This window comes from Trichosurus vulpecula, chromosome 5 (genome assembly GCF_011100635.1).
Source record: "Trichosurus vulpecula isolate mTriVul1 chromosome 5, mTriVul1.pri, whole genome shotgun sequence".
NCBI classification, from domain to species: domain Eukaryota; kingdom Metazoa; phylum Chordata; class Mammalia; order Diprotodontia; family Phalangeridae; genus Trichosurus; species Trichosurus vulpecula.
The window spans coordinates 214,247,822-214,263,709 of record NC_050577.1 but is presented as its reverse complement, the minus strand read 5'-3'; the positions used below and the strand labels follow the sequence as shown (position 1 = coordinate 214,263,709).

Below are 15,888 nucleotides of genomic sequence, written 5' to 3'. Positions count from 1 at the left end.
CAACTTCAATTTAGCAGCGTAAGACCCTCTTACCCCTCCCAAAAGAAAATCTTCATCAGTCCCCTTCACGAAGAATTCCAAGCAAGAAATCCAGAATGTGGTAACTTAGAGACACACTTACAAGTCTGCTAGAAACAATTTGTACAACCTATATATCTGGGGGGGGGAAGGGGAAGAGGACCTTTTTTTCAGTGGATTGGGTTGGTAATTTTTTGTGCTCAGAAATAGCGAGAACTCAAAACAGACTGTCAACAGAAACCAAGCATAATGAATATAATATTTTGAATATGCTACCCGTATATTGTGGCAGAGAAAGTCACATTACAATAGAGGGGTGGATTATTCATCAAGAATCAAGGGGAGCACTATCATATATTTAGGGAGCACTGAAGTTCAGGTCAGAAAGCAAAGCTTTCAATTTGTAGGTCTTTGCTTTTCTGACTACATAACGTACCTCATTGTGCAACAGGCCATCTTCACTAAGCCAGGCGAGCCTCACTTATACCTTGAGTGCCTATACAACCTTTTTCAAGATACAGGAAGTTTCAGGAAAGCTTATGGTTCAGGCTAACCAAGATATTTTCAAATGGAAAGGGGAAAATGTCAACTTGCTAGTGGAAAGAGTCATAGTTCTCAAGTCAAAGGCCCGAGTTCAAATCTCATTTCCGACTGTGACTGTGGGCAAATCACTTGGCCTCCATGGACCTCAGTTTCCTCAATTCTCTCATCAAATATCTTATCCTTTAGCCAAGCCAAGCCTGTTACATCATGACTCATTTATTCCTTCAGCAAATTGTTAGTGTATGTTCATGAGGCGAAACAGAATTCAACACTGGAATCAGAGTCAAAGACTTAAGTTGGAATCCTCTCTTAGATGGTTACTAGTTGTATGAGTTTAGGCAAGTCTCTTAACTTCTTCAGGCCTCAGTTTACACATTAGTAAAATTTGTATAATAATAGTGCCCCACACATCCCCATACAGAGAGTATTTAATAAGATAATGTCTAAAGTGTTTATAAACTTTAACAAGTCTCTATATAGGTCTATATCACTCTAAGCCTAGGTCTCTTTAAGCTATGTAAAGCGTACATAATTGCTTTAAACTGCACTAAGATTTTTGGGACACACTACTTAAATTTAGCTATCACACAAAGCATTGTGCTAGAGGGTTGTCTACAGTAGAAAACCATACTGTAATTATCTTGAATTAATGAGGGGTTGACTAGAGAAACCTAAAGGCTGATTCTAACAAATCTTTCAAAAATAAAAAAAAATTCAGTGGAAAACTCAGTTCAGCATACCTTGAGTACCTACTGCATATACAACATTATATTCAGAGCAAAAGAAAATATAAATATGAATATACAATCTCTACCCTCAAGAAGCTTATTTTTGTGAGGAAGGAGGCAGAAACATAAAATAAATATTCAGGTGTTCCTAAGGTTATAATAACATATAATTATATATAGAGAACTATACACATATATGTGTGTATGTGCATATATATATGTGTGTATAGTTACGTGTAACTATATACATGTGTACACATATATTGTTATATATGGATAATGTAACTGTAACTATATATACATGTAGACAGATATAGACACAGATATACCTCCTTTTGTCCTCAATTCTGAAGAAAAGTACTGTCTGGTCTAGTTTGTTGAAAAGAAAGTTCTTAATCCTTAGCCAAGGCAGCATGGTAAAGTGGATTTGACCACTAGATTTTATGTCAGAATGCCTGAGTTCAAATTCCGGCTCTTAAATTTACTACTAAGACAGGATTTGAACCCAGGTCTCTGTAGCTCCAAATCCAGCTCTCTCTCCACTACAGGCAGGCATGGTTTCATTTTTTTTTCTCTTTGCATCCTCTGTACTGGCACAGAGTAGGCTTATAACAAACGCTCAGTGACTGATTGACTCATTCTTCTTTGCATTCCCAGCACCTAGGACAGCGCCTTGTACATAAGCAGTATACTTGAGTGGGGTAAGTGATAGTCCTCAAGTCAGAAAACCCGGGCTTGAATCCTAGGATCCTAAGGGATATATAAGACCTATGGGTCACACTACAATAATAATTATTTCATAATAACAATGGCAGACTATTCAGCTCTTTCAGTTTTGCAAAATGCTGAACATCCACAATCTCATTTGATCCTCATACCCTGTCTGCTAACTACTACAACAAATGCAATCTTCCTTTTATAGGTAAGGAAACTGAGGTTTCAGGGACTTCTCCAGGGCCATATAAATAGACTATGGGTCAGGGACAGGAATCAAACCCAGGTCTTCCTGACTGGAGGTCCAAGACCTTTTTCTAATACATACTACTGCCTCCCCATAGAATCTAAGGCTGGAAAGATTCTTAAAGATAATCCCCTTGTTTTTTGTAGATAAGAAAATGGAGGACAAGAGGGGAGGTTTGTTGTTGTTTTGTTGTTCAGTCATGTCCAAGTCTTCATGACCCCATTTGGGGTTCTCTTGGCAAGGATGCTGGAGTGGTTTGCCATTTCCTTCTCCAGTTCTTTTTACAGATGAGGAAACTGAGGCAAACAGGTTTAAATGACTTGCCCTGGGTCACAAAGTCACTTGATAGAAATCAAGGGATTTAAACATAGGTCCTCTGACTCCCAGTCTAAGGCTCTTTCCACATACCAAGAAAGGAGGCAACACAGAGTGAAAGAGATTGCTATATTTGAAGTCAGAGGATCTAGGTTCAAACCCCATCTTGGCTCCTTGTTCTCTGTGTGACCTTTGGCAACAACTTAATCTCAGGTTCCTCATCTATAAAATAAGGAGGTTAGAGGACCTCAAAGTCCCTCTGACACTACAATCCTATGCCTTTGTCTGAGAGGCACTATAGCATAGGAGACAGAGGTCCAAATTCAGAGTCAAAAAGATCTGGGTCTAAGTCTTGCCTCAGACACTTGTCAGCTTTCTGACTCTGGACAAGCCATTTAGCTTCTCGCCTATGAAATGGGAACAATGATAATATCGAATTTGCAAAGTTGCTAAAAGAATCAAATCTAGTCACATATATAAAGCAATTTGCAAACCTTAAAATGTTTATTAATGCTTAAAATTAATTTTTAAATTTAATTGCTTATTGTTTAAAATTTTTATTAGAACATTAGCTATTACTGTTCCTTTCAGTGTTGATGTTGACAATATCAATACTGCCCATATCAATATTAATTGTATTATTGTTGCTAATATTATTATCATTGCTAATATGAAATTCAAATAAGGCAGCAACACTAGGCATCAAAGTCAAGAAAGGAAGCTCAGGACACCCTCACCTGACAGCTCACATCCATCCCTGCCTCCAGGAGCACCTGCACCACAGCCTTATGGCCATTGCGCGCAGCGAGGTGCAGGGGCGTGTGCTTGCGGGTGTTACAGCTCATGAGGTTGGGATGAGCGCTGATGATCATCTTCACCACTCGCAGCCGACCATAGAGGGCCGCCAGATCCAGGGGGGTTTCCAACTTGCTATTTCGGATGGTAGGATCTGTGAGCTCCTCCAAGAGGACAGCGACGACCTCCGAGTGTCCATACTGAGCAGCGCAGTGTAGCGCTGTCTCGTTTTCATTATTCTGGTTCAAAACGACAGCAAAGGCAAGTGGTGAGTTGAAAAATTCGATAAGTTATTAAAATCTGACATTGACTTGGATAATATAAAATCTCATTAGGTAGAAGACATGGGCTTTTCCCCCTTATGCCCTCCTCAGGTTATCTATAGCCTAGAAGGGAAAAAGAAAAAAAAAAAGACCTAGTTGTCTAGAAGACATACAGGGATCAAAGACCTTTGGTTCCACAGTATGAAAAATAATGTTTATAGGTAGTATTTTTCTATAGTTACATTTAATAGCCAGACAACCGAGGATTGAATCCTGGTTCTGCCGTTAACTACCTGTATGACCTTCGAGAAATCATTTTATTTCTCTGAACTTGTTTCCTCACCTATAAAAAGAAGGGCTACTCTCCTTGACCTTGTTGAAAGTATATAATTTGCTTTCCCTTATTTCTCCTTTTCAGGGATATGCATTCCATATTAGCACATAATCTCTCCCAATCACCAATGGGGCCTGGGAAGGAAATCCCTAGAGGAAGTTTGGTATAGGAGAGAAAGCACAATCAAAGGACTTGATTTCAATTGCTTGAGCATGTCGTTGAACCCTTCTGGGCCTCAGTTTCCTTACTTGTAAAATCATGGAATTGGGCAACCTAGATCAACTTGGCAAGTCATTTAACCGTTCTAGGCCTCAGTTTACTCTCCTATAGAATAAGGAAATTGGACTAGGTAGACCCTAAGATCTTTTCTAACTTTAAATCTTAAGTCCTACAAAGTACCCAGTTGGCCTGGGTTGAACCTGCCCCTGGAGGGGCAACCAAGTGTGGATGGTTTCCCTTTCACCTAACTGGGAGGGACCTGTGTGTTTGCGTTCCCCTTCCCAAGATGGCAACCTACTGCCCTAGTAGAATGTAAGATTCTAGAAGGCAGTGACTGTTTCACTTCTAGCTTTGTATCTAGCACAGGGCACCGAATGTAGGACATACTTAATGCTTATTGAGTTGAATAGGATTTAAATAGAATTAAATACATTTAAATGGATAAGCTAGTTTTTTATTTGCCTGTTGAATTAAGTTTTTTTTATCATATCCTGAATTTGGTAAAATTATCTTTATCCTATTGATTAAACAAGAATTTATTAAGAGCCCACTATGTTCAAAGATTTCTGCAGGGTGCTGGGATACAAAAAAAAATAAACACCTCTTCCTTTAAGAAACCCATATTTCCCTCTTGTCATCACTTATTAGATTCACTTTCCAAAATTCTTATTTCATTAGAAGTCTCTGAAAATAATAATACTTATTTTCCCTCAAATTACATATGGCATCTAGCTTTCCAGAGGAACAAATGATTTGTTGACTTTTGTCAGGGCACCCACTGGCTACCACAGGGGTCCAATTCAGTGGTCTCTGCTATATATACCTTCATCTCTGCTGATCTGTGAATGACAGGAGTGAATAATAACCTTAAATATGAATCTCTACAACCACAAATATCACCAGACCTGCTGTTTATGACCTACAGCATTTAATTATAACATGTTCAAAAGACAGACCACTATATTCACTTTTACATAATTTTTCTTTTAAAAATGTGTGTGTGCATGTGTATTTCCCTTACCACTGAGAAATTCTCAAAATTAAGATTGTGGAGGGAGGTAGTCTTCCTTGTCTCCATCTCACTATGCCCTTCTTCCTCCTCACAACAAAAGGTCTATGTCTTTATTCAATTCGGCCAATATTTATCAATCACCTACAATATGCCAGACATTGTGCTAAGTACTAAGAAGAAAAAGTGAAACAGCCCCTGCCCTCAAGGAGCTTATATATAAGTGTAAAAATGTGGAAGAAGAGATCATAATTTTTTTTAATTTTAGGGGAAGACTTAGGATCATAGATCTGGAACTGGAAGTGTCCTTAGATATAATCTAGTCCACCTCCATTTTCCAACTGAAGAAATTGAGACTATAGAGAACTTGTCTAAGATCACTCTCACAGGGGAGCCAAGAGTTGAACCATATCAGTTTACTCCAGATACACTCTACCACCCTTCCCCTAGTGCCTTCCTTCCTAGGCTCCAATGGTGATTGTCTTTCATATACCAATATGTAATAATACCCCTGAAAAAGGAAAAATAAGTAAAGGGAATTAGATTCTTGGTACGAGGCGAAACAGACTAAACCTCTGCTTTTACGACCTTGATGAAATCACTTCAAATGTCTGGGACCCAGTTTCCTCATTTGTAAAATGAGGGGGTTGGACCCTCTCAGCTCTACCTCTTTGACTTACCTTCTCAACAATAGTCAAGTGGGCCTCAGTTTACTCATATATAAGGAGGGTGGGCTAAAGGGCCTTTCCAGCTTTGAATTCTTTCCAAATCAAGCTGTGTAATCCTATGAAGAACCAGCTAGACTGAACAACCAAGTGTGGCATGTTTCCATATCACCCAACTGGGACAAAGATGTTTGCCTGTCTACTCTGCCCACCTTTGGGAACAAGAACCCCACTGACATCCCTTCCTTCTTCAAGTGCCATGATCCTATAAGTAAGAACAGTTATTGACTATTCATCAGAAATCAGGAAACCTAGGTTCAAATTCTGCCTCTGATAGTTATTATTTTTGTGATCTCAAGGAAGTCACAGCTTTTCTGGGCCTCAATTTCTACATCTAAAAAATGGGTCAGGTCAGGTAACCTCTGAGACCCCTTTATGTAAAATATATGTAATTATATATAATATATGTACATAATTATATCTACATAATATTATATATAATATATAATATACCCACTTGGTATATTCATGGTATATTATAATCTACTGCTTATAGTAACTGCAATTGGGAAGCCTGGCATAGTGAACTGGGAATTAGATCTAAAGTCAAGAAGACCCGGGTTCAAATTCTGTTTCATTATTTTACTATCTGTGTAACCCTTGGCAACTCACTTTTCCCTCTTTGGGCCTCAGCTTCTTCATCTGTAAAATGAAATGATTTGTCTATATGATCTTTTAAATTTTTTCTCTTAAAATTATTTTATATGCATTTATAATCTGTCCCTTCCATTGTCCTTTGTCATTAAACAAAAGAAAAAAGCCCTCATCATAAAGATGCACAGTCCAAAAATATACATTCCTGTGTTATCCACAACCAAAAATACATGTATCTTTCTGTAGTGTAAGTCCACTGAATTTCTAGAGAAAGTGAATGCCATATTTCATCTTCAGTCTTCTGAACTTGCGACTTATCGTTACATTGACCAGAGTCCTAAGATCTTTCAAAGTCATTGTTCTGTATGATGTTGCTATCAGCCATGTGGTCTCTTAATATTACCTTCCCATTCTAAATTTGGGATTCTAAATCTTTCATTAAAAAATTCAGACTACTTAGAATTCCCCCTGTATGGACATTTGAATATCTAAATATCTGAGCCCTTTGTGAGAGGAAGGAATGGAGAAGGATGAACAGCTAATCAGAGCTCAATGGAGAATCACTAAAGCCTTGTGTAGAAATTGGGGGGAAAAGCAATTTGAGGTTTGGTGTCAGTCTTTCTAATAATCACAGCTTTCTAAAACTAGAATGGACTTCTTGGGGTGGTAGAAGTTTCCTCATCAATGAAGGTCTTCAAGAAATGACTAGATGGCCTCCTGGGGACTATGTTGTTGAGGTATGGGCTAGACCAGATGGTCTCTTCTTCCTCAAATTCCATGATTCTGTGACACTTTGACAGACCCATGATTTAAGAAGGTCCTCTCCTCACATCCCACCTCATCACTGCTGAATACTGAATTTACTTTGTGAATACTCAAAAGTACTTAAGAGTGTTTCTGCCACACTACTTCCTATTGTCCATTCCAATTTCAGCAAGAGTGGTGGAACTCATGTGAGGTCCACACAAGGATCTCTATACCATTCTCTAATTTTATGATTATTGTCACTTAAGTTTCACCTTTTCTTGTTTGTTATTGACCTCAGGTGTAGACATACCACTTCACAACATTTCTTTTACACACTCCCTTCTTTCCTCTGACACTGCCAGCACCCTAATTTGGAGCCTCATCACCTCATGCCTGTAAGAGCCTTCTGGTTGGTCTCTTTGCCTCAAGTCTCTCCCTACTCCACTTCATCCTCTACTCAACTGTCAAAAGGGTCTTTCTAAAGCACAGGTCTGGCCATGTCAAGCCATCCTCCATTTAGTAAATTCCAATGGCTCCTTCCTATGTAAGCTCCTCTGCTTGCATTTTAAAGCCTTCTATAACTGGACCCCTTCTTACTTTTCCTTTCTTCTTACACCTCACTTTATGATCCAGTAACACTGGCCTCATTGCTGTTCTTCATACAAAACATTCCATCTCTCAATTCCACACATTTTTTATTCTCTCCATCCTCATCTCTGACTCCTGGCTTCCAGGGTTCATTCAAATTCCAGCTAAAATCTCACCTTTTACAAGAAGCCTTTCCTTATTCCCTTTATGCTAGTGCATTCCCTCTGAGATGACTCATTTACCTCTATATGTTTGTTTGTGCATAGTTGTTTAATGTCTCCTCATTTAGACTATAACCTCTTTGACAGCAGAGACTTTTTTAACCTTAACATAGAGCCTAGCATATAGTAGATGTTTAATAAATGCCTGCTGACTTGACTTCAACTTTCCAAAAAACCCTTTAAGGTAAACACATATTGTCCAGGTGACTACCTGCACCTGGATGGGCTGGTGATTTTATCCATCAAAAGGTATATCTGACAGAATAGCCACGGATTGGCAGTGATAACAGGAAGAGATCAGACTGGATTGCATTTTTGGAAACTACCCAACACTTTCTATGTCACCCAACTACTTAACACTGCAGCAGCCCATGGTGTATCAGTGTTCTCTCAATGTGCAATGGAAAGAGCATCAGGTTTAGAGTCAGATCTGCTATTGTAATCATAAGTTATACCCCCACATATTAAAAGAATCAGAGAAAAGCACCTGTTACTTTAAGTAGATCCTCCATAGAGGACTTATGGGAAAATACAGGCAAAATTTGTACAAGATGAGAAAATACAAAGTGACTTTGACCCGCATCAGTGGAGGAAGTATCCTCACTACTGCAATCACAGACCTAACCGCCTGTGGCAGAATTACAGAACTGACCTTGATGGCTCTTATTCACCCCACACCTGGAAAGGAATTTTTCTTCCACATCATACAGTAATTGCCTAAAGACTTCCAACGAGGGGAAAATCATTCCTTCTCCAGGCAGGAACTGGGGCTAAGGAAACAATGCTGGACTTGGTATCAAAAGACCTGGCTTCAAATACAGGGTCTTCTACTTAGCATTAATGTTACCTTGGGCAAGTTCTGGGTCTCTCTGGGTCTATATTTCTCCATCTATAAAATTAGGGGATCACACTGGATTGCCCTTCCAGCTCTCAATTTATTATGCTATTACTATGATGCTTAAGAAGTTTTTCAGGATACCAGTCTAAATTGACATCCTTGTAACTTCTACCCATTACTCCTGCTCCTACCTTCTGGAGCCAAACAAAAGCAAGTCTAACCTCTCTTCTCATAACAACCTTTAAAATTCTTGATAAAAGCTACAATATCTCCCCCTCAGTCTTCTCCTCCCTGGAGGAGAAGATGCCCAAAGCTTTCATTTTCCTTTACCATTTATTTACATTTCCTGCCCACCATGGTTGCTAGTGCCAAAGAATTTATCCCCAAGTCACCAACCTACCATGAAGTAGGCTGGTACTTAGTTAGACTGGTCCTCAAACAACATATACATCTTTTGCTGGAATTGTACTCAAAATTCTTCTAGTAAGGGAAAACCTGCCATAGCTTGCCCTCTCCTGGCTTAGCCTTTGAGAAGACAGGGTCACCTCCAAGCCACAATGAGGCATTTGTGTAGGCTTTGGATCCCCAGATGCGGTTGGGAAATCATGAATGCAATCCAGATGGTGGGCAAATGACATCATCCTATTTCCTGCTGGGTTGTCACTTGCTCAGAATTTGTAACTTTCTCCCAGTTAAGAACCAGCAGGAATTCTATGGAGCTCAGAAACAAGAAAGTGAATCCAAGAGTTTAATTGTAAAGAGGAAAACACACACACACACACACACACACACACACACACACATACATGCACACACGAAACATTTAAAGACATAGAGACTCTGGAACAATTCTGTAAGAGAGAAGCTCCTCCCAACAATTCCCCTCCCTAAACTACGCAATCTCCTAGCCACTGGAGGTTTCAAGGAACTGGCAGGAGAAACTTATTATAATTTACAGACTCGGGGTCTCCAAACATCTATCAAAACTTCATGCTGACATCCATCCTGATTTTTAAGGCTCAGTTCTGCAACACACACAGAGGAACAAGTTTTCCACTTTCACATGTGTCATGACAGTGAATTACACTGTAAATGACAGTGAGAGCCTGCTCTTGATTCCAAAAGGGTATCGTGAGCGCCCCAAGTGAAGACATATGCTGCAGATGATAGGAGAAAAATATGAGCATTTCCTGAGTGAGATTTTTATTTCTATATGTGTTAAGGCCTCTACTAGTCTGCTCTAAAAATCCAAATGAGAGTTTAGTGATAAAGGAAGTTTAGAAAGGGGTAAAAGACAAAAGGCCTGCTGGGGCTGAAGGGAGAAACTTAATGGGTACTGGGCTAAGAGACATGAAATAAGCCCAAGGCAAGCAGCACATAAAATATGTCCCCAAATAAATGTTTTAAGACAAGCTCATAGGACCATAAAATAATAGATTAACACTAAAAGAGACCAAGGGGACATTCAGGCCAAAAACTATCATTTCACAGCTGAGGAAGCTGAGTCCAGAGAGATTGAGGGATGTGCCCAAAGTCTCCTAGGAAATAAGTGGCAGGGCCAGGATTTGAATCCCAGGCCTCCACCTCCATATTCAGCACTCTACCAAGTCAAGGTGCCTTTCAGTTAGCGTTCAGAGGTTAGAATGGTGAAGAAAATATAATAGGGCACAGAATTCTATGGGGTAGAGAGGGAATGGCAATGGTCCCATTAGTGGAAAGTCCACAATACCCTGAGGCATCTTTGTGAAAGGTTGCTGGAATGAGAGAAGGGAATGAGAGAGAAGGGCTTTCTTGGGCTGAAGCCACTGGCAGGAAGTCATCTTTGTGTTTTAACAGTTTATTCCTCCTAACCAGGTGCTAAAATCAGTTGGGCAACCAGGAGGTTCTGTGAATAGAACACAGGACTTGGAGTAACTAAAACCCAAGTTCAAATTTTGCCTCAGACATATACTAGCTGTGTGACTCAGGGCAAGTCACCTAACCTCTAGGAGCCTTGGTTTTCTCATCTATAAAGTGGGGATAATAATAGGGCCTACCTCACTGAATTGTGAGAATCAAACCTAACCTAAGCAAAATGTTTTTCAAACTTTAAATCCTATATAAATCCAATCTATTATTGTTTCTAGCTGTTGAAGTGTTGTCAACACCCTCTAAATTTCATTCTCCAGGCACACTATCTTACTTACAGCTCTCACAGAAGGCAAGGTCCACTGCATCAGCTCTGAGTAAGAACTGGTACTGAGAAAAGCTGAGTGGGTGCTGAGGTGGGAGAGTGGGGTAGTCTAACATCCAATGCTATGCTCCTCTTTAAGAATAAAAGATTCATCCTTAAACAAATCTGAAAATCCCCTTTCTCATTTAGAACTGTACAAGCATATTAGGAATGACATTCTAAATCTAAGGCATTTTCTTCTGTCATTTAAAAATTATTTTAAATCCACTTATCTACATACAGGTTGTGCTACACCATCCCCAAAACAGAATCTAAGATCCCTGAGTAGAGAGATTGTCTCCCTTTTGTCTTTGGATCCCCAGCTCACTGCACAGTACCTGGCACATAATGGGTGCTTGGTTAACACTCGTTAAATAACACTCATTAAATCAATTGAATTTTACCCGTAAAGTTACAAGAGCATCTTGTTAATTTCAACACATTCCCTACCACCCCAAAGACAGCCACCTTCTTTTTCGTTGTGTCTGGTTTCCCTGCCCTACATTAACCACACTTTTAAGGCCAACCACCAGATGGCACATCTCATAATAAACTTTTAACTTGAGGTTTCTGGTGTATGGTTTCATATTCTCTTCAATTACTTTGTTCATATATTATGCTTATAGAGAAAGCTAATGGGCCATGGTGGATAGAGACCTGAATTCCAAGTCAGAAAGACCCATGTCCTACCTCTGACACAAAATGACTGCGTAGCCCTGGCTAAGAAATATAATCTCTCAGTTACCCTTAAGCAATTGTCTAAGACTTTAAGAAGTAAAACAGAAGCCAGTTTTTATTGGTAGAGGCAATTCCTTATGGGATGTTCTCTGTAGCAACTAAATCACACTTCTAGTCCAACTTTTTTAATGGTGATAAAAGATTGTGCTGTCATTATGAAAAGTTTCAATTCCTGAGTTAATTAGCATAAAAATATTTGGACTTTTCATTTTTTTCACATCCAAAACAAAGGGAGATTTTTTTTGTGACAAACCCATTCATCAAACCTTCCCCATTTCTTCTCAGAGTCGGAGATGCTTTTCTCCACTTCATTGTTCACGCCTCATGTCACTTTTTGGCATCAGGTCAGATGCCCTTCAAATGTCCCGCAAAACCTCGATCCAGGGAGACAACATGTCAGCGATGTTCGATTGTGCCAGCTTGCCCTATAGTAACCCGCTTACACTCATCTTGGACAGCCGCCAGCCTACAGTTTTCTGCCACGGATGTAATTCAATTGTTGGGCTTCCTGCTGGCTTTCAAATGCAGCTTTATAGAATGGGAACAGTAGGGGGCATGCCGAGCTCAAGATGCTTATCTTCGTTCTGTATTAGTGGACTGGAGTTTACATTGGGGGGCCTGCAGTCTTGCTCATTTAGAATCCTAAATGTAGAATTAGTTCGTTGATGCTTCCTTTGTGTAGAAAACTGAGCCTATGTGTCACCTTCAACTCAGGCTTGCTTAGATATGAGCCAGATGCTTTAAGATCACACTGTGTTTCTGCATTTATAGATTTCTGCATATACATGGGTGCATATCTACACATACGCACAAACAGAATTCAATGCACTTACCATCATAATAAAAGACACCTGTTGTGGTTGTTGTTGAGTTGTTTCAGTTGTGTCCAACTCTTCATGTTCCCATTTGGAGTTTTCTTGGCGGAGATGCTAGTGTGGTTTGCCATTTCCTTCTCCAGCTCAATTTAGAGATGAAGAAACTGAGGCAAACAGGGTTAAGGGACTTGCCAGGATCACACAGCTAGTAAGAGTCTGAGGCCAGGATTGAACTCAGATCTTCTGACTTCAGGCCAGAGCTCTATCCACTATGCTACCTGCCCTGATTAAGCTCTTGGCATCATTGTAATGATAGATACCTGTATAGCTCATTAAAGTTTGCAGGCACTTTACATTTAAGTCAAACAGTCTTACAACTGCCACTCACTACATGTGAGACCTGGAGTGATTTCTAGGTTTGAGACCTTGCTCTCATTAAAGCTGTGCAATCTCAGACAAGTCATTTTCCCTCTCTAGGTCTCAGACTCCTCATCCATAAAATGGGGATAATAAATAGTCATTGGGCAAGTCATTTAACCTACAACAGGCTTCCGTTTCCTCATCTGCAACACCAGGGGATTGGAATAGATGGCCTCTGTTGTGGTCTCTCCCAGCATTAGGTCTCTTATCCTATGACCTCTCTGGGGCTCAGTTCCTTCGTTTATAAAATATGGAGATTACTGATTTGAAATTGGAAGGGATCTCAGAGATTGGTCACACTTCCCTTATTTTACAAATGGGGAAACTAAGGTCCAATGTAGAGTAAGTAAGTTTGCCCACATCACACACATACACACTAAAAGCAAGATGTGAATTTAGCTCCTCTGCCTCCAGAATCAGTGATATTTCCCCTGAACCATACTGGGCTAGAGATCTCCCAAGGGCCCTTGCAGCTCAATATCTATGGTCTTATACTCCCGTAATCTCATTTGAACCTCCCAGGAACACTATGAAGTAGGGGCTCCAGGCTGCTAATATCATAGATTTAGAGGTACAAGGGACCTCAGAAGTCATCTAATCCAACTTACTCATTTTACAAACGAGGAAAATGAGACTTAAAAAATCCAGTGATTGGCCTATGGTGCCATAGTTAACAAGTTTCAGAGTACTCAGTTCATCCAGCCTACAAGGCCAGCATTCTATCCACTACACCACTACTAATAAATGGAGAGCTAGGAGGTACTGTGGTACAATAGAAATATCAGTGGTCTCAGAATCAGAGGCCTTAGGTGCAAATCCTGTCATTTACTATATGTATCACATTAGAGCACACCACTTCATTTTTCTAGACTCCAGTTTCCTTATCTGTAAAGGGGGTTTCACTAGATGGCCTCTGAAGTCATTTTAGCTCTATATCTATGATTCTATCAGTCTACAAGTCAACAAGAATTCCACAGGGCTTACTCTCTGCAGGACTCTGTCCTTGGTACTGAAGGATGCAAAGACAAAAATGAAATAACCTCTGGTCTAGGGTCTCCCATTTTATCGCATTAAGAGAAACTGGCTCAGAGGTAGGTTCAATGCCTCACAGTGGGATTCTGGGATTAGGTAATGAGTGCAAAAGGTATGAGCTTTGCTGCTGAAGGAAAATGCCATGGAAAGGAGTCAGGTTAGGGAAAACTCACCAGGAATCACCAAAACCTCAGGCTCAGGGTTAGACCTAAACAACTTTTATCTTTTTCATTTTGCATTTGAATTGCTTTTTTCTCAGCCTGATATACACTACGCATTGTTGTCATTGTAGCTGTTCTTCAGTCACATCTGACTCTTTGTGACTCCATGACCATACTGTTCATGAAGTTTTTTTTTCCTAACTGGAAAAGATACTGGAGTGATTTGCCATTTTCTTCTCTAGTGGATTAAAACAAATAAAGTTTAAGTGACTTGCCCAGGGTCACTCAGCTAGCAAGTGTCTGAGGCCAGATTTAACCTCAGTTCTTCCATGACTCCAGGCCCAGTGCTTCATCCACTGGGCTACTTAGCTGCCTGCATTACAAGGTAGAAAGTTAATAAACATTTGTAAAATAAATCATTCAGTCTAGTTCAGAGCTTGACATGTGCCTGGCACATACAGTCAAAGGTGCATAATAAATGCTTTGTGATTGATTTGTCATCCAAGAGAGTAGAATATCAGCAATAAATGGATTTAGGCTGTTTTTGAGCAATTTAATATTTCCTTCAATTTACTTAAAACTAATTTCAACTACTAAAAGAAAGCCATCTGTTAAAGTTGTAGTAAAAAGGAAATCTTGTGATGGTAACATTAAAAAGATGTTATTGTTTAAGAGAGATGCCAACACTAGGTACTAGGCAAATACCAACTCTAGAGTCAGAAGAACGGCTTTCAAATCCTGCCTCTGATGTTTATTACCTGTTTGACCGTGGGCAAGTCATTGAACCTTCCTGGGCCTTATGTCCCTCATCTGTAAAATAAAGATACTGGACTAGAATAGCCCCAAAGTTGATTCTATCTCTTAATATATGGTCCTCTGATATATTTGTCAAGTGAATACTTGTTACAAGTACAAATTACACTCCACCTAGGACTATGGACAGAATGATTCTACAAGTTGAGAACAAAACTATTCCCAAGATTTTTTTCCTTATATATGAAATTTCCTTGTTAGACCACACTTAAAGACTCTGCTGGACCGGTTATCTTGTCAGTATAGGAATTCCCTACAAGGATAGACATTCTCCATGCCTGCCTATTCTTTGCTGAGGAGGGATATGTTAAGAAATAAAAATGTGATATAACAAAAGCTAGCAACAAAACTTTCTTAAGAAAACAAACTTCTATTTAGCAAGGTAACAAGCAATCTTCCCTGTGGCCCTGCCTTGGCCAAGCCTTTTGAAAGCCAGAATACCAGAAGTGGGTACCTGCTCATTGACCCTGGAATGTGAAGGTCCATGGTGGATGAGAATCTTAACAATCTCCACATCTCCCTTCCACGCAGCAAGGTGTATAGGAAAATAGCCCTTGTTGTCAGCTACATTTGTTGAGGCCTCATACTGAAGCAGCTTGAGCACTATATCCCTGGTGAGAGAGAAAGAATACAGGACAGAAGAAAAATAAGAGACAATGAACTTATCAATAAAGGCAGTTTTTCCTAAAGAGTTGACAACTTAAACCAATAATGAGTTATTTCTGAGTGATTCTCCAAATTGCAATTTGAAACTCAAGTTCAAGCATCAACATCTCTGCCAATTTTGCTTACCTCAACA

At 39.7% G+C, this 15,888-nt stretch overlaps 1 protein-coding gene across 1 annotated transcript in view; it reads right to left on the bottom strand.

The window, feature by feature from the left end:
- LOC118851198 (ankyrin repeat and sterile alpha motif domain-containing protein 1B-like) overlaps nt 1-15,888 on the bottom strand; it is a 169,132-nt gene that overhangs the window by 108,710 nt on the left and 44,534 nt on the right. The window contains exons 4-5 of the mRNA XM_036760705.1: nt 15,544-15,700; nt 3,303-3,599 (exon numbers count right to left, since the gene is read on the bottom strand). Coding sequence (XP_036616600.1) covers nt 3,303-3,599; nt 15,544-15,700 — 454 coding nt within the window. The remainder of the gene's footprint in view (nt 1-3,302; nt 3,600-15,543; nt 15,701-15,888) is intronic.